General features: G+C 42.4%; 1 protein-coding gene across 3 annotated transcripts; it reads left to right on the top strand.

Moving 5' to 3' along the window:
• Nucleotides 1-786: 786 nt before the first annotated feature.
• Uchl1 (ubiquitin C-terminal hydrolase L1) lies at nucleotides 787-12,489 on the top strand. 3 transcript variants are annotated; one of them, XM_026386206.2, is made up of 9 exons: nucleotides 787-896; nucleotides 1,005-1,016; nucleotides 1,460-1,588; nucleotides 4,242-4,392; nucleotides 7,014-7,099; nucleotides 7,180-7,227; nucleotides 7,964-8,030; nucleotides 9,173-9,231; nucleotides 12,061-12,489. In XM_026386206.2, the coding sequence occupies exons 1-9, from the start codon at nucleotides 864-866 to the stop codon at nucleotides 12,145-12,147; spliced, it is 672 nt and encodes a 223-aa protein (XP_026241991.1). In that variant the 5' UTR covers nucleotides 787-863; the 3' UTR covers nucleotides 12,148-12,489. The 3 variants fall into 3 exon arrangements, with proteins under 3 accessions (XP_026241991.1, XP_026241981.1, XP_077659508.1); XM_026386196.2 differs by having other exon boundaries at nucleotides 7,180-7,263; XM_077803382.1 differs by lacking the exons at nucleotides 787-896; nucleotides 1,005-1,016 and adding an exon at nucleotides 1,123-1,261.
• The last annotated feature ends 4,778 nt before the right edge of the window (nucleotides 12,490-17,267 follow it).

The raw sequence follows: 17,267 nt of genomic DNA, 5'->3' as shown, positions 1-17,267 counted from the left end.
AGTGGTTTCTTTAGTTGCCATTCCCTTTCTTCCTCATTGTGAGTATTGTGAACTCAGAATTTTATTTTTCAAAGCCTCCTGTTCTCCTAAGAGTGAACAGTTCCTTTTGCAGCCTCTTGTCTCAAAAGCATACCTATCTCTTCCTTGGATATGCTACTTAAAGTCTCCAACTGCCTGCCTTCTCTGTGTCTTGTATTACCGCCACATCCCCCGGGTTTCTACCGCTTCCCCATGATCAACCAATTCTTCCCTGGGAGTCACATTACATCAGCATTACTAATGCAATACCTATTATATACCTTTTTTTTTTTTTAATTCTAGGCAATCAATTTAAAACGAACCTCGGTACTGGTAAAATTTAACATGGAGGATGGATTGTCTGAGGTTAAATGCAAACTCCTGCGAGATTTGGGGACATACATTTATATTCATATTAAATATATACCTGTTGAATTTGTGCTTTTTCTCAATGCTTCAGAGACCCCGAGCTTTTGAGGGATTGGCATGGTAGAGAAGATGGGTTTCCAAATATTTCGCCAAAACTTCAAGACTCCATTAAAAGGACTGCTCCATACACTCAAGGAACACCCACCAACAAAATCCATCTTCACAACCACTAGATTAGCTCACTGGCGAGTGAGACTGCAAGGTTTGGGGGCCCGACTATACCACTCTGTGCTGCGCAGGGGGGGTATGCTCCCATTTGCCTGCAACTAGACGTTTCCCCCTCGCTTGGTTTTGCCCCTGCTCCCCCTGCGCAGGCATCTACAGTGCGTCAGGCCGGTGCTTTATAGAGGCAGCCTGGGCGGCTCCGCTCGCTGTTTTTCTTCTCTGGGTTGTGCTCTTTTTCTCTGTTAGCGAAGATGCAGCTCAAACCGATGGAGATTAACCCTGAGGTGAGCGCCGAGTGCACCGTTGCCCGGGGGAGCGGAGGGCTTAGGGTCAGCGGTGGCAAAGGAGTGGTATCGCTGACTTAAGTTTTTTCCTTTGTATTTGCCTTTCAGATGCTGAACAAAGTGAGTGGTGTCTCGTGCTTTCTCGGCCCCCCTCCCCCGAGAGCGTGGAGACGAAGGCGCCCACTGAGCCGCGCCCTGCGCGCTCCAGAGGCGGCTCGGCTGGGGCATACTGGGCGCTTTCTGCCCCTGCATTTGCGGGGTGACTCTGCGAAACCACTTCGGGGGAGATGAAGGAGGATGCGCCCAGATGGGAACAAGTGCTGGGAAGGGCTCATGAGGGCGTGGCGCTGGCCGCGCAGACTCTGGTACCCGGGCTTCGCCCGAGCCACGTGTGGGCTGCGCTTTGTGCTGTGTCATTGCACTGGCGTTGGGTGGGGCGGGGCGGGGCCTTCTCCTGGACTCGGGCGTGGGTGTGAGGTTCGCGCGTGCTGGCCCCGCCCCCTAGCAGGTGCGGGTGATTTGTCGGTCCCCGTGCGCCTGGCCGCTTTATCTCCTCTCTGCAGGTGCTGGCCCGGCTGGGGGTCGCGGGCCAGTGGCGTTTCGCTGACGTACTGGGGTTGGAGGAGGACGCTCTAGGCTCGGTGCCAGCACCTGCCTGCGCGCTGCTGCTGCTGTTTCCCCTCACTGCCCAGGTAGGGAGTGGGGTCGGGGACGGTCAGGTCCCCGACGGTGCATGGTGCTTCCAAACCCCAGCTCGCCATTGAGGGCTCCCCACCTGGCCTGACCTCCAGACCTGACTAACTGGCTCCTTTTGTTGGGGATAAAGGTCGCACCCTCTTCCCGGGGGGAGGGGGTGGGGGTGGGGGGAGGGAGTGTCTGCACTTTCCGTAATATCTATTCACTGGGGCGCCTCTTGTAGTAGTGTCTCTTCACTCATCTCTCTGGAGTTGCCTTAAATTGGGAAGAGAAGGAGCCCAATTATCCCCCATCTCCCATCCCATTTATCCAGGGAAATCCTACGCATGAGTTGAATTTAAGCTTTTCTGGGTCTTCCACTTGGGGGACTGTTGGTTATTTCCTTTTAAGGATTGTAACCTGTCAGCTCATTATTTGCTTCTGACTCCCACTTAGAGCTAATTTGGATGGGCCTGTCCAAATCACAAGGACACAAAAGCTTTAATTCACCTTGATTGCCTCGGTTCCTGGAGGCCTTGGGGGGTTCTTCCCACCCCTTCACTCCCCACAGCATACACGCTCTTGAGTGCACCTTTTGAAGTGAAATCACTTGTGTGGGTTCGTGTGCTGGGACTCTTTTCCCTTTCTTTACCCTTTGGTCTCTCTGACCTTGTAGCTAAATGTAATAGGTGGTTATTTGTAGTATTTTGGAAACACCTTTTTATTTTCTTTAAATGGTCTTTCTCCTACAGTGGAGTGAGGATATATGTACCTCAGAGATTGAGCATCAGATAAAAAATCATAGTTGGGATATTTGTTGTCTTGCAATGTAGGGAGGCCTGGTAATTAGTGTGTTGTCTAGTTCCTATTGCTGTCACATGACTGCATTTGGGACACCATTCCAAACAGTAAAGTTAAATGAAGCATCATCCTTACACTAGGTATAACTAGAAGCATCCTTGGCCTAAACAAAAGTCCATGTGGAAGTTCCAGACCTTCCTCTTAGTACATGGGCTAAATATTATTTTTTTAAAAAAATTATTGTGGCTACAAGGATAATCTCACTGGTATGCTTTTCTAGCCAAAATCTTTACTTGGGTAAAATTTCAAATCATTGCTAGTCAAATTGGCTTCCTTGACCACATGCAAAATAATCTCTAGCTCCTACTTGAGCATCTGAGTTTTCCACTAGAGGAACCATGATGACTCTGGGGTTTTGAGCAGCACTTGGTCAAGGCCTCTGGGAGGCAGTGGTGCCGCAGGCTTGCCTTCTGAAGCTCCCAGGTCTCCTTTTGCTGGCTCCAGTGGATCTTTTTAAGGAACATTCTAGTTTGAAAGGCTGTGTTTTGTTCTTCAACCTGTCAAATTTACCAATCACCTATTCTACACAGAATTCCCACTGAGCAAAAAACACTGAAGCAAATTTAACGAAAAAGTCAGGCTTATGGGTTGAGTCTAAGAACAAACCAATGCTAAATCAGAAAGCATCTACTTTTAACTAAGGGAATATTGTGAAATCCTAAATGGACTTCTTCTAAAACATTAATTTTAAGTGGTGGTGAAATATTTGCAGAAGTATTTTCATACAACAGTTTAAATGACCCTAATGCTGCTATGGCTGTCCTATTTTGAAATTTTATCTAATTGGTCTAGAGAGGTGAAAATCTTAAACAGTCTGAGTAACAGTTCAAGGATCTGGTAGCTAGAAAGCAAGAACTTCCTACTAGTTGGGGTCAAGCTCAGACTTCATTTCCATGTACAGTAATGCAAGACAGAGTTGGAAATATTTCTTCTGTCTGAATTTTGCTGGTTATGGAAAATTAGTGTTTCCTAGCATTAATACCCTGCTGTTAACAGAAGTCATAACTTTTAAGGCCTTTAAAACTCATTTGGGAAAGATCTAGACAGTCTTATTGAATTACTGTGCAAAAAGCTAGCAGATGTTCCTGTTCATATACTAGATTCTATCCTCTACTCCAGATTGGTAATCTGTCCTCAGATTAAACTGTGAAACTGGCAAGGACAACCTGCTATCACTTCTTCCTCTTGTATGGTGAGAAGTTTTTATAAAATCACAGCTCAACACTTGGTTCAGTTAGTTGTCTCTTTTCTAAAAAATGGGGGCAAAGAAATAGGTCATTTCTTTCACTTGTTCTTTTCAACAGTTAAGCTTGTATATGGTTTTGTGTTTGAAAACATCTACCTGGACAGAATAGAAGTAGAATGTTAAAGAATTAGTGTGATGTAAACCAGCTGGTGTTATTGTTGGGAATTAAATTGATCATCTTAATTAAGATGTCTCTGAAATACAGCTGGTGTTAGTGTGAAAAGAAAGAAAACAATAAACACATCCCTGTGTTCTGACTTCATGGTACCCTCCATCGAAAGCTAAAAGGTTGCAGTGGTGTCTAGACGGAGCCTTGGGCAACATCCAAGACGGTGACTGCACTGCAGCATCAGGGTGGAGTCTTGAGAACCTCCTGGAGCCCCACTGGCCTGTGTGGGATGGGAGGCAGTCAGGCCACCGTCTGGGCGTGGCCAGATCTAGAACCAAGGCTCCTGCTCACACATCCCACTTGTGTTTCCATTTAGGTAGCAGAACTCACTGTGCTGCCATCTGTTCTTTGTGTTTGCATTTTAATATGTTAAAAAAAATGCTTCCATTCACAGCATGAGAACTTCAGGAAAAAACAGATTGAAGAATTGAAGGGGCAAGAAGTTAGCCCTAAAGTGTACTTCATGAAGCAGACCATCGGGAACTCCTGTGGTACAATCGGACTGATACATGCAGTGGCTAATAATCAAGACAAGCTGGAATTTGGTACGTGTGGCCGCTCACCCTCTATTTAAACTCAAAACATGGAGTTCAGAAGGCACAATTAACTGACCCATTTCATTCTCCTGGGCTGATCCAACAAAATCACTGTCTTAAAATGATCTTAAAACCTGTTTAGTCAGGGGTGCTAGTTAAACAGCTACCATCTGTGAGTGGATTCTTATTGTTTCTTTTGAGGGGAGGAAGCTCATTTTCTAGGAAGTGTAATTAGGTTGCCTCCACCTGAGGTGATGGTTTGTCTGCTAGCATTTTTGTGGTTCTGAGGTAAAGGAAAAAACACTGAGGGCTGATTGGTGTAGTGATTCTCACATGCTTCTCCTATTCAGTTCTCAGGGATTCTAGAGAATTAGATGATGCTGAGAAGAATATCAATAGTTAGGACCTGTCTTGAATGGTTCAGTGTCTCATAAGCAACTGGAGAACCAAACCAGCTCAGAGTAGTGAGGTTCCTCAGGGAGGAATGCTCCTCAGGGAGGTGGAGCAGCAGGTAAAAACCTTGGGGTGCAGGTATGAGTGAAGTCAGGGCAAGGGCTTTAGCTACCTGCAGTGAGTGCTATGGAGGATAGAGAGAAGTAAGTCTGAGCCCTTGAGTTTCTCAAAAGTTCAAGGAATTGGGGGGGGGGGGTTAAAATAACATGGGCATTCTGTGTGATTTAGGCCAAGGGTCAGCAGGCTTTAAAGGACAGAATAAATTTGTTTAGGTTTTGATGACCACATAGATTAGATGTAAATCAGTGGGTGTGGCTGTGTTCCAAAATTTCATTTACAAAAATAGGTGGCAGTTTGACTCAATTTAGATAATGGCCAGGAGCAGCTAGGAGATGAGTAATTTCAATTAATAGTTCATGCTGTTGCTTTTTGCAATTCCAAATACAGAGCTGGATGGAAGTGCATACCTCTAATCCCAGGTACCAGGAGTCTGAGGCAGAAGGATTTGAACCCAGGACTTTGAGGCCAGTCTGGGCAACATAACTTAAAAAAATTGTTTGGACTGGGGATGTAGCTCAGTGGTAGAGCACTGTCTAGTATACACAAGGCCCTGGGTTTGATCCCCAGCACTGTAACATATATATGTATATTTTAATTGTTATTATTTGTGATTCTGGATATTGAATCCAGGGAATCTCTACCACTGAGCTACATCCCCAGCCCATTTTGTTTTTTGAGACAGGGTCCGAGTTGCCCAGACTGCCCTCAAATTTGGAATCCTCCTGCCTCAATGTCCTTAGGAGCTGGGGTTACAGGCATGAGCCACCATGCCAGGCTTAATTGATTTTTTAAAAAAATATTTTTAGTTGTAGATGGACACAATACCTTTATTTTGCTTATTTTTTTTTTAATGTGGTGCCGAGGATCAAACCCAGTGCCTCATGCATGCTAAGCAAGCACTCTGCCACTGAGCCACAACCTTAGCCCTTAATTCATTTTTAATAAAGGAAATGTGGCCAAGACTCTACTCTTAATATACTTCTGAAATTAAGATAGCTTTTCCAGATCTTCTGGAAGGTGCCTTTTCAAATATTGACTTGATTACGCTTTATTTAAAAAGTTGTAGCTTGATCCTTTTATTCTAAAATATCCCTATATTTAGAGTCCTGTGTTCCTGAACTCAAGAGATGAGATTTTTGTAACCACATGATACTGAAGTCACATCTAATTTGTCTCATAGCCCTTCTCAGAGATTTTTTTTTTTCCAGTGCTGGAGATTGAACCCAGGGTCTTGCACATGATAGGCAAGTGCTCCACTACTGAGCTATATGTATATACCCTCAGCCCCTGCAGATTTTGATATGGTTTCAATTAAACAAATTTGTTTTATTTAGATATGAAAGTTCAATAGCTATGTGATCAATCTCCTAGGCTTATCCACACTGAGCAGTAACACAGTTCTTATACCAAGAGCCTGCTAGTTATCTCTAAGCCAGACTGTGTGAGGTCTTCAGATTTCTAAGATCATTTGTATGTACAGTGCTGGGGATGGAGCCTAGGGCTTCACACATGCAAGGGAAGCACTCCACCACTGAGCTACGTCTCCAGCCCTCTAAGTTCTTTATATTAACATCTATCTGGATAATTGAATTATTATGATGGAGTTGTCTATCCTAAAATAAAAATCTTGGTTTGGCAATTATTAGATTGTGCTGTTATAGTGTCATATAAGTAATAGATGTTAATTATAGATTAGGTTTATAGATACAGCAGTAGACAAGGCAGCCCATTTATGGCCCTGAAGTCTCTCAAATGTTCCAAATGAATAAGTACTGTAATGTGATAAGAGGCCATATTAAAGACTCAGGTGATACTGGGTGTGGTAGCACTTGCCTATAATCCCAGCTGCTTAGGAGCCTCAGAAAGATAGCAAGTTTGAAGCCAGCCTTAGGAATTCAGTGACATCCTATGACCAGACAAAAGGGCTGGGGGTGTAGCTCAGTGATAGAGTACCTTTGGGTTCAATCCCCCGTGCCTCACCCCCACAAAAAAAGATGATTCAGGTCATTTCTATGGGACTGGCCATGTAAAGGCTTATGTTGGCAGTAAATATTATCATAAATGCACTCGCTTGCATTATTTTTTCTATGCTAATGCATGCATTTTCTTTTTTAAAGAGGATGGATCAGTCCTGAAACAGTTTCTTTCTGAAACGGAGAAGATGTCCCCTGAAGACAGAGCAAAATGCTTTGAAAAGAATGAGGTACAAAAAAAAATTTCCTGAAGCATTGCTTTTAAATAATTCTGGAGAGTTTTGTGCTATTTCTTTTCTCTCTTCTGCAGGCCATTCAGGCAGCCCATGATGCTGTGGCACAGGAAGGCCAATGTCGGGTAAATGCAAATACAAATCCGAGCCAGGTTGCCCAGGTGCTGTCTGTGTTTCCATGGGAGTATTTGTAGGAATCTCTTTTTTGAGAATATAGTAAATGACCAGTGATATCCACCACCCAACGTCAATTCAGCAGAAAATTCTACCCAAATAATGCTGTGACTGGATCTGTTCACAAAAATGGCTCTTCAGAAATTTAATTGGCAGTTGAAATTGTCTTGTATGCTTCAGATGATATAGTATGTATTATGTCTAGATTTAAATGAATCTTGCAGAGTAACACCTCTCCTAGTAATTGAGCATCTCAAGCAATCTTCTCACAGACTGCTGGGGAGGAGAGTAAGGTACACCAACAATCCTGACTAGTTCTAGAAGGTCTAAAGTTGCCATAATGGGAACAGAACATTGAAGTCAACTGCTGATGTTTTGTTTGCTCTGCCACTTTCTAGATTTGACTTTGGGTGAGATACTTAGTCTCCTTAAGCCCAAGTTTCCTTCTCAGTAAAAAGCATGTGATAGTAGCACCTTCAGAGCTGTCATAACAATTCCAATATTTCTACCTTAACTGGCTTAGAATAGGGCCTTTTATGTAGGAAATATGTGAATACCAGCTTCATGATTTAAAAATACATCAACAAGCTGGTTCAAATGTGTTCCACTTGAATTGTAAGAGCATTTGTTTTCAAAAAAAGTTCATCTTACACTCATTTTCAAAAAAAATTTCTTGACTCTCTCCAGGTAGATGACAAAGTGAATTTTCATTTTATTCTGTTCAACAACGTGGATGGCCACCTCTATGAACTTGGTACGTGTCAGTCCATTTTGGAGAAGCCACTGTAGTTTCGTGTATTCTTTCAGACTTAATTTCTCTAACAGTATTGATGTATGACTTTATGGCTCTTGGTATATTGTTGTTTATGAAGCCAAAGATGTTCTCATGGGGGCACTTAGCCCTTTATCAAACCAAGCACCCTTCTCAGGAAGCTGGCATACCCAATGGAAGGCTTCAGTTATAACCAGTGAGAAGGACAGGGCAGGTCGGCACCAGTCCAAGGCATGTGTGTGCAGACTCTCCACCTCCCTGACAGCAACCCCTAGTATTATCATTTTCAGACCAGGAATACCTTTAGAAGAGGATCAATGCCTACATGTGACCTTGTTTATGTAAAAATAGTATGAATATGTTGGAGCCATTTGTATTAGCTGGTTTATGGCAACAAAAAGGAATTTCCATCTTGTTAGACTTATTCCCTTTTTATGAATGGAGAAAGACTTGCAGGTGTATTTTCTCATGTGGCAACACTCCTAAAGACTGAAAAGGGCAAAGGAGACTTGGAGGCAGTTAGCAATCATTGAAAGACAAATCTCAAAGGGCTCTTCTTGCCTCCCCCTTTCCTGGACCTCAGAGATTGCATCTCTGTTCTTTTCCAAGCAATGGGGGCACATTCCCCTCTAGTAGTGGTAGCTGGATTGGGTTTGTGTTATCTCTGAACAGGTTAACCCATTAAGATCTATCATCCCAGATGTGGGAGACCTATAAAAAACTTAAATACACCACTTATGGTAACTTTTGAAAAAAGTCTTGAGATTTCTATTAAGGAAAATGATAAGATGAATGATTATAGCATTGAAAAAAAGTATATGAAAAATATATATAAAGGATACATGGATTCTGGATTATGATTTCCAACCTACTTTAGTGCACCTGTGTCAGTCTTGTTGCAATATTTGAAGAATTGAGAACTTGGGATTTGGTGGGCTAATTGTAGGTTAGAATTGCCTGGGGTGGATACCTCGCAGCTGCAGCTTCTCACTTCATGACCAAGCTTCTCTTTGCGGGGAGTGGCAGTGGTATTTAGAAGAATCCAAAACTTCCCCTGGGCTAGGTTGGCACTTCTGCAAGAAAGCATGTGGGGAAAGCTGATGTGCCTGGCTTTTTTGTTCTAGATGGGCGAATGCCGTTTCCAGTGAACCATGGTACCAGCTCTGAGGGCTCCCTGCTTCAGGTAATCTTCAGAGTGCCTCTCTGCACCACAGCTACATCTCCAGCCGGTGCTGATGCTGTCTAAAGTACTGACATTCTTCCCCTTCTGCCAGCACCAGCTGCTTGTTAATAGCAATCTTCAGGGTTTAAAGATCATCTGAGTAATTGTACCTACCTCATTTTATAGCAGGTGTTTTAAACAGGATCCTTCATATAAGCCCTAACTAATCTGTTTCGTGTGCCGTCTTTAGACCACAGTTGGAATTAGTCTGAAAGCTCTGGCTTTGCTCCCTTATGGAATAGGGTGACCATTGTCCTCCTGCCAGGTTACATGATTGTAACACCCACCTGAGTGTTCCCTAATCCTCTAAGACTGCTGTGTTCTGGTTGCTCCTATAGGTAGAGCACTGTGGATTCTGGGTATGTAAATTCAGGGTTTTTATTCCCATGTGTTCCACTGTTACAGAAGGAGAGAAGCAGATTGAAAAAATGACTCATAAGAACTTTAAGATCCAGGATCCTGTGAAATCCTGGTAGAAACCTTGAGTCAGTAGGCAGTTACTAGGCCTTTTCAACTAAAAAATGAGTTTCTAGAATAGAATCAATTTGCTGTTATAAAGGAAAGTTGCTTAATTATGATAAAATACATAATACTATTAAGGTATAAGAACTTTATTTATAGTAGTAATAATCATCTTTGAGCCCTTGGCATGTGCACAGTCGCTGGGGGGGGGGTGATGTCAGCAAACTTCTGTAATCAGAGTCAGATAGAAAATATTTTAGGAATTGGTCTGGGATTGTAGCTCAGTGGTAGAGCGCTTGCCTAGCATGTGTGAGACACTGGGTTCAATTCTTCAATTCAACTAAAAATATTTTTAAAAAAATATTTTAGGCATTGTGTAGAATATGGCTGTGTAGCAAATATTCAATTCTGCTGTTATAATTCCTGAGAAGCCCATAGACAGTATCTAAATGAATGTGTGTCATAGCTGAAGTTTGCTGACTTCTGGGCTAGATACTATCCTAAGTGATTTATATATTTGTAAAGTCTCATTAATGACGAAACAAGGTAGGACTCATTGTTCCCATTTGCAGATGAGGAAGCAAGAGCAGAGAAATTAAGTAATGCCCAAGGTCAGTGTATTAACCTCAGTGATAACCTCAAGGTGCTAGTAGACCAGATTATGCCATTCAAGGGGAAGGGTCACTTTATTTAGACTGTCATACACGCACATCCCTGAGATGAATTAAAGCCAATTCTTGGTATATGGGAATGGTAATGTGGAAAGAGAAATAGATCTAGAAGAGCCTGATGGGATCTTTTTTTAAAATTTATTTTTTAGTTGTAGTTGGACACAATACCTATTGTTTTATTTATTTTTATGTGGTGCTAAGGATCAACCCAGGGCCTGCCTCGTGCTAAGTGAGCACTCTACCGCTGAGCCACAATCTCAGCCCCCAAGTGGGATTTTAATAAGAATCAGACTTGACTATTGGTGGGAGTGAGAGGCAAAATTTCTGGTCTGTGACTCAAAAAGAGGAAAGACTGTAGTCCTTCTAATAAGGCTTTTAAGGTTCGTATTAATTCACCTCTAGATTTACACTAATACTATAAAAATGTGTCTTATGTGGAATAGCTCTTACATGAGTTATAGGGAAGGTAAACCTTGTTGAAATAAATAAAAACTGATTAATTGGAATCTCATAGTAAATGAATATAAACCAGCATCTTGTTAAAGTTGTTGCCCTAAGTAAGGCCAGTACTATAAGGTTACAGATACGTTAGGTTGTATCAACTGCACACTATATTAATTGTTAAAATGGTGAGAAACTATACAAACTCAGCTGACATAGTGGTGCACGCCTGTAATCCCAGCTACTATGGAGGCTGTGGCAGGAGAATTGCAAGTTCAAGTCCAGCCTTGGCAACTTGGTGAGATCCTCTCTCGGAAACAAAATTAAACATAAGATAGAAGGGCTGGGGATGTAGCTCAGAGGTAGAACACTCTGGGTTCAATTTCTGGTACTCCATTGTAGTTGATGCTTTTTTAGGGTTAAACTCATTTTTGTTAGTGATTTCTAAACTTCAGAAACTGAAATTACATTTATATTCTGTCATTGAGGATTCTTTTTCTTCTTAAAGGTTCTGAATGGCTTATTGGCATGATCTTTCCACCAAACTTTTTACAAGTTGTACAGATAAGCCCTACAGTTTGGCAAATAATTACATTTGGATCAATTTTCTGTTACTGGTCTTTCTAATTAGAAATAGGAACAAGTTTCACAGCACCAGAAAGCTCTTAAGAATTCATCACTTTATCTGTACCTGGGATTACCCCAGGTAAACTTTAAGGCTGTTTTATAAAATGTTTACTTGAAAGAAATTTGTCTCTTTTCCAGGAGTTCGAGGTAGAAGAACTATTCTCTTAATGCACCATTAGGAAGAAAAGATCAGGTTTTTTGTTTAAATTTTTCTTAGTTGTAGACACACAATAGCTTTATTTATCTTTATGTGGTGCTGAGGATTGAATCCAGTGCCTCTCCTGTGCTAGGCAAGTGCTCTACTACTGAGCCATAATACCACACTGAGGGATCAGTTTTGTACCCAGACCAGGCACAAGGCTAGGGAAGCCCAGAGCCACTTGGTGCAAGTGATAAAGGGGTTGGAGCTGCCTTTCCTGGCACCTGGTGGTTTTTTTGGTTTTGGTTTTGGTTTTTGTTTTTGTTTTCCTCTTGCCCTAAGCCCTGACTTTCAAGGTTAGAGAGGTATTTCAAGTTGATGGATACGCCTTTTGAGACTTCCATTTCAGGCTGTTTCTGCTGGAGTATTAATGTCTGCCCTCCTCTCCAGGACGCTGCCAAGGTCTGCAGAGAGTTCACCGAGCGTGAGCAGGGAGAAGTGCGCTTCTCTGCGGTGGCCCTCTGCAAGGCAGCCTAGTGCCCCGTGGGAGGCACCTGGCTGTTCTCCCCTCCTCCATCCATCGTGAAAATACCTCCCTGCCAAGCAGTCTTCAGTGCTTCAGTCCTTGTGAAACACGGCTGTCTCCTTCCACACGCTCGCTCCTCCCTCCACCACACCCGAGCACTAGCGGAGATCTTGAGCCAAGTTGGTGTGAGCTTCAGAGGCGAAGCGTCTCCCCACTGTGTGTCTTGTTCCTTAATAGCTTAATGCTTTCAATGGCAACTTTGGTTTGTGTCTGTAAGTTAAGGCCTTGGATGTGGTTTAATTGTTTGTCCTTAAAAGAAATAAAACTTTTCTGCTGATGAGAAATAAACCTAAGTTGGTTCTCATTATCTTTACTTCACCTCCTCCCCCAATATCTCTCAAATTATTTTGACATTAATATAGGAATATCTTATAATACAAGTTATACAACACAGATAAGAAAATTACTATAAAAATACTACTGGTTTAGTGTGTTTAGACTTTTTCCTATGCATTTATGTTCCTATGCATCCTTCTGGAAACTAGAGATTTCTTAAATGAACCATTTTAGGGACAATTTTAGTTTCATAGGAAAATTAGATTCTAGAGTTCTCATGAATGGTTTGTCCTTTTTTTCTGTATTAATATTTTATTAGTATGGTACCTTGGTTATAATTTATGAACCCCAGTACTGTTACTCTGCTGTTAACAAGACTACAGCTTGTTCATATTTCCGTGGTTTATACTGAGCATCCTTTTTCTGTTCCAGGATCCCATCTCGGGTGCATTACATTAAGGTGTCGTATCTCCCTAGGTTATTTGGACTGTGCCAGTTTCAGACTTAGATTTGAGGAGGAGTGATCAAGTAGTGTATAGGATGCCCCTTGGAGCTTGTCTGTTTTTCTGATAATTAGACTAAGGTTATAGTTTCAGGGTGGGAGACCACAGAGGTAAAGTATCATTTCATCCTAAAGGATTCATACTGTCAGCTGATTTAATCCCTCTTAGTACTGACCTTCATCACCTGGCTGAGGTCATGCTGGCCAGGTTTTTCCACTGCAGTTTACTGCCCTTCCCGTGCTAGTTGGAAGCCTCTGTGTCCTCTTTCGGCTTTAGTAACTTTAGGAAAAGCAATTGCCCTCTACCACATCTTCATTATTTCATGTTGTGGATTATTATTTTGGTGTCAGGAATTTAACCCAGGAACGCTTTACCACTGAGCTACATTCCCCAGCCCTTTTTATTTTTTGAGACAGTCTGAGTCGCTGAGTCTGGCCTTGCACTTGGAATCCTCCTACTTCACCCTCCCAAGATGCCAGGATTACAGGTGTGTGCCAGCTCGGAAGGACCTGGCTTCTAGAAGGTTCTATATTGCCACCATCTTTCCTGAGCTCTCACCCCTGCACACAGTATCCTCTACTTTGAATTCCACATAAAGGCAGATCCTCCTGAGATTGTGTGCTCAAGACTTTTTTTCAACAAACACAATTGACATCTTGGATTTGTCAAAGAGCTGTTTATAATTGGCTCATTCCCTTACTCCATTATTCCCTGAGATGTTACTAGTGTTTGGTGATGAAGGGGTCTCTAGAGCTCCCCCAACCCCATATTGGGGATTGAGCCCAGGGGTACTATACCACTGAGCTGCATCCACAGCCCTTATTTTTCATTTTGAGACAGTCTCACTAAGTTGCTGAGGCTAGCCTGAATTTGTGAACCTCCTGCTGCAACCTCCCAAATTCCTGGGATTACAGGTGTACACCACTGTGTCTGTCCCCCTCCCCATAGAGTTTTTAATAGGCAAAGACATCTGATTCTAAGCATTTTCCCCTCAACTATCATGGGAAAACCATGCCATTAACGGACCAGGTATGTTTGTGTCTGAATTTATTGAATAACAAATTTATAAACTAACACCACTGTCAATGGTTGTAAATCATTGAATACTCATGGGTCACTTGATAGTCATACGGTAGGCAATCACAAGTTCTTCCATTCCAATTTTAATTTCTCTATAATACTCAAATCATGCATGATGCTTCACACAGTGATAGATACAGGTCACAGAAAGACTTAAGGTTAAAGGTGGCCACAGGTCTATAGGATTCTGTGCCAAGAGCACAGCAGAGGTCAGCTACAAATGCAGAGTCAAAGAATCACTGCAGGTGGTCAGATGGGGATTTTAGCAAACTATGGGTTTCTGCAGAGTTGTCAAGGCAGAGGGCTCCATGGATGACAGTTTTAGTGTCGGATCAAGGCATCAGTTTAGAATGGGCTGTGCATCATTGTCCTGAGCAGGGGAAACTGTTGCCTAGGGGACAGAACTGGAGGTTCCTCTCTGGCAATTTTCTTGGAGGAGACTTACGATGAGCTAACTAGGTGACATGTCCAGTGTTTGAGGGGGGTCCCCTTTTTATGGGTTTTAGGGGGTTGCACCTGGTGAGGTTGATAAGCTCCTGTGTCTGGTGTCTCTGCTATAATTTGGGATGGCCATATGTCCAGGTGCTCCTGATTGAATTTAAGTTGGCAGGAGTAAGTCATGAATTTGTGCCTTACAGTTGTGCTGGGGAGGTGGTGGTGGTTTAGTTGTACAAACAAGGGGTATGGTCATTCTACCTTGGCACTTGTACTCAAAATGAAGTAACTCATGGCAAACTACTGCTTTGTAAAATGAAGTAACTCAAGCTTAGGAACAGCCTGAAAACTAGTGTTTGTGGAGTAACTCAGAGCAAGGCATGCCTGCTCTCCACATAAACTAATACCCCAAATGTTATAATGCTTTGACTGACTCAGACACCCACAAACAAGGAAAAACGTTCATGTGGAAACTGGTGAGATGGTTTTGCAAAATGCATATACATACTGTCTAGAAAAGACAGGACTATAATTAGCTAAGAATTAATTATATTCCAAGTGTGTTACACATTTTACATAGTCACCATTTGATTTGGTATTATTTTCATTTCGCATTTAGAAAATGAAGACACGGTAAAGCTTAACAAACTTGCTCAATGTCCTTTGGTTAATAAGTGATGTTGCTGAGATTCAAACCCAAGCAGACTGGTTTTAAGAGCCTGCAATAGTTAATGAATTTCCTGGGCAGAAATGGATTTATCTTAAAGCATGTGATTTAAGTTTTTATGGCCCCAAATTTCGATGACCTCTTCCAACACTCTGGCTTTTATGTCCTTATTAAATTTGCAGCATTAAGATATTTTTGTGTCTTTATTCCCTAAAACATGACTGGGCTGGGGTCACAGCTCAGTGGCAGACACTTGTCTCACGTGTGTGAGGGCCGGGGTTCAATCCCCAGTTCTGCAAAAATTAAAAATCTTGGCTCTGCCTTTGTGTGTTGGGATGATGGTGGTTTACACTATATCCTCACTTTCCAAGCTTTCTAAAATTAGTTGTTATTTTTATAATAAGAAAAGCCCCCCCTGGGACTGAGAATTTTTCTATCAGCTTCTGCTGATTATGTCTAACTTACTTTCAAGTTTCTTCAATTTAAAACTGAAGCCAGTTCAACTTATTCATCATCTATATTCTAATATATTTTTTCAACAGGCTCCATGATAGGGCAACTTTAGCACTTAAAATAATCATTTTTATGCTGTCTTTTTTTTTTTTAAGTTATTTAATCCAGGGTGGGGGCTTAACCACTGAGCCACATCCCCACCCCACCCCCTCTTTTTGTATTTTATTTAGAGACAGGGTCTCACTGAAATGCTTAGGTCCTCAGAAAGTGGCTGAGGTTGGCTTTGAACTCGTGATCCCCCTGTCTCAGCCTCCCAAGCCACTGGGATTACAGGCATGGGCCACGGCACCCGGCTTATGTTGTCTTTTCTTTAAGTGATTTATTTTTTTATGTGGTCTCAAACCTCCATCTATTTGGAGCTCGTTCAGGGTCCTGCATACCCTGCCATGTTAAATAATGACTTGACAGGCTAATTTGGCAGCTACTTTCTTTGTCCTCCTTAAATGAAGCGATCTTTTTAATTCACCCTTGTGTTTATGTGTTTGATTTCTCAACAGGGTTGGCACTCACTAAGGAACAGGTGCCGTCTGGCCACTGTGAATGGCCTGTGTGGTCAGATGGCCCTGTGTCAGTCCTGGCTTAGCATTTACCCTACAGCCTTATAGGATGGGATGAGGACTGTCCCACAGGATTAGGACTGAACAAAAAAAAAAACACTTAGTTTAGTGCATCGCATGTCTCAAGGGTCTCATCTCAATTTGACAAAAACCGGCAAAAGATGATTGAGAGCCAGGCACGGTGGCACATGTAGTCTTAGCTACTTGGGGACACTGAGGTGGGAGGATCATTTGAGCCTAAAGTTTGAGAAGTCTGGGAAACACAGCGAACCCCAACTCATATCTGTGTTTATGTCTTTATAAACAAAAGGGAGAGAAATGTAGAGAAGTCTCAGCAGAGGAAATAGTATGGATAAAGTTCCCTTCTAGTACAAAATATCTGGCTTTGGACAACTCAAGGCACTTGGTTTCCTTGGTCATATTCACCACAATATTGTTAAACTGAGTGGAAATCAACGAATATATTAATGTGTCTCCTAACTCTATTAGGAATCAGATGTTCTCCGTAGGTTTTTTTTTTCTTTTAAATTATGATCGTCCGTGAGTGTGGTACATGTATCAGAATTAATGAACTAATCCATGTATGGTGATTAACAGAAGTCTATCTTTTATCCATAGTTCTTTATTTTTCACCTAATGTCCTCTCATTTCACAGCATCCCCTCCGGGACACCGTTTAGTTACATAGCTTTCACATCTGCTTGGGCTCCTTTTGACTGTGATTTAACTAAAACTAATTCTGTGGACGCAGGTGCTGCCTTGGCCTTGTCTCCTGTCGGTTCTGCTTGTCTCTGGCCTCCAGAGGACACACCTTCAGGCAGCAGAGCTCTGGCTAAGAGCACTGGCCATCAGCACCGCCCCCTAGCAGCTGGCCACCTTGGCCGACTGAACCCCTAAATCACATCCACAGAGTGAGGTCAGTGTCTCCTGGGCTTGTCCTGAGAAGCGCTGAGACACTTGGACAGTTCTTGGAGATATGCCTGGAATCTAGTAAGTACTGTTGCTTTCATTTTTGTCACCACCTCTGTTGTGTCCCTCTCT

Source organism: Urocitellus parryii, chromosome 10 (assembly GCF_045843805.1).
Source record: "Urocitellus parryii isolate mUroPar1 chromosome 10, mUroPar1.hap1, whole genome shotgun sequence".
Lineage (NCBI taxonomy): Eukaryota > Metazoa > Chordata > Mammalia > Rodentia > Sciuridae > Urocitellus > Urocitellus parryii.
Note: the sequence above shows the minus strand (reverse complement) of the source record. Positions and strands in the feature narration are given on the sequence as shown.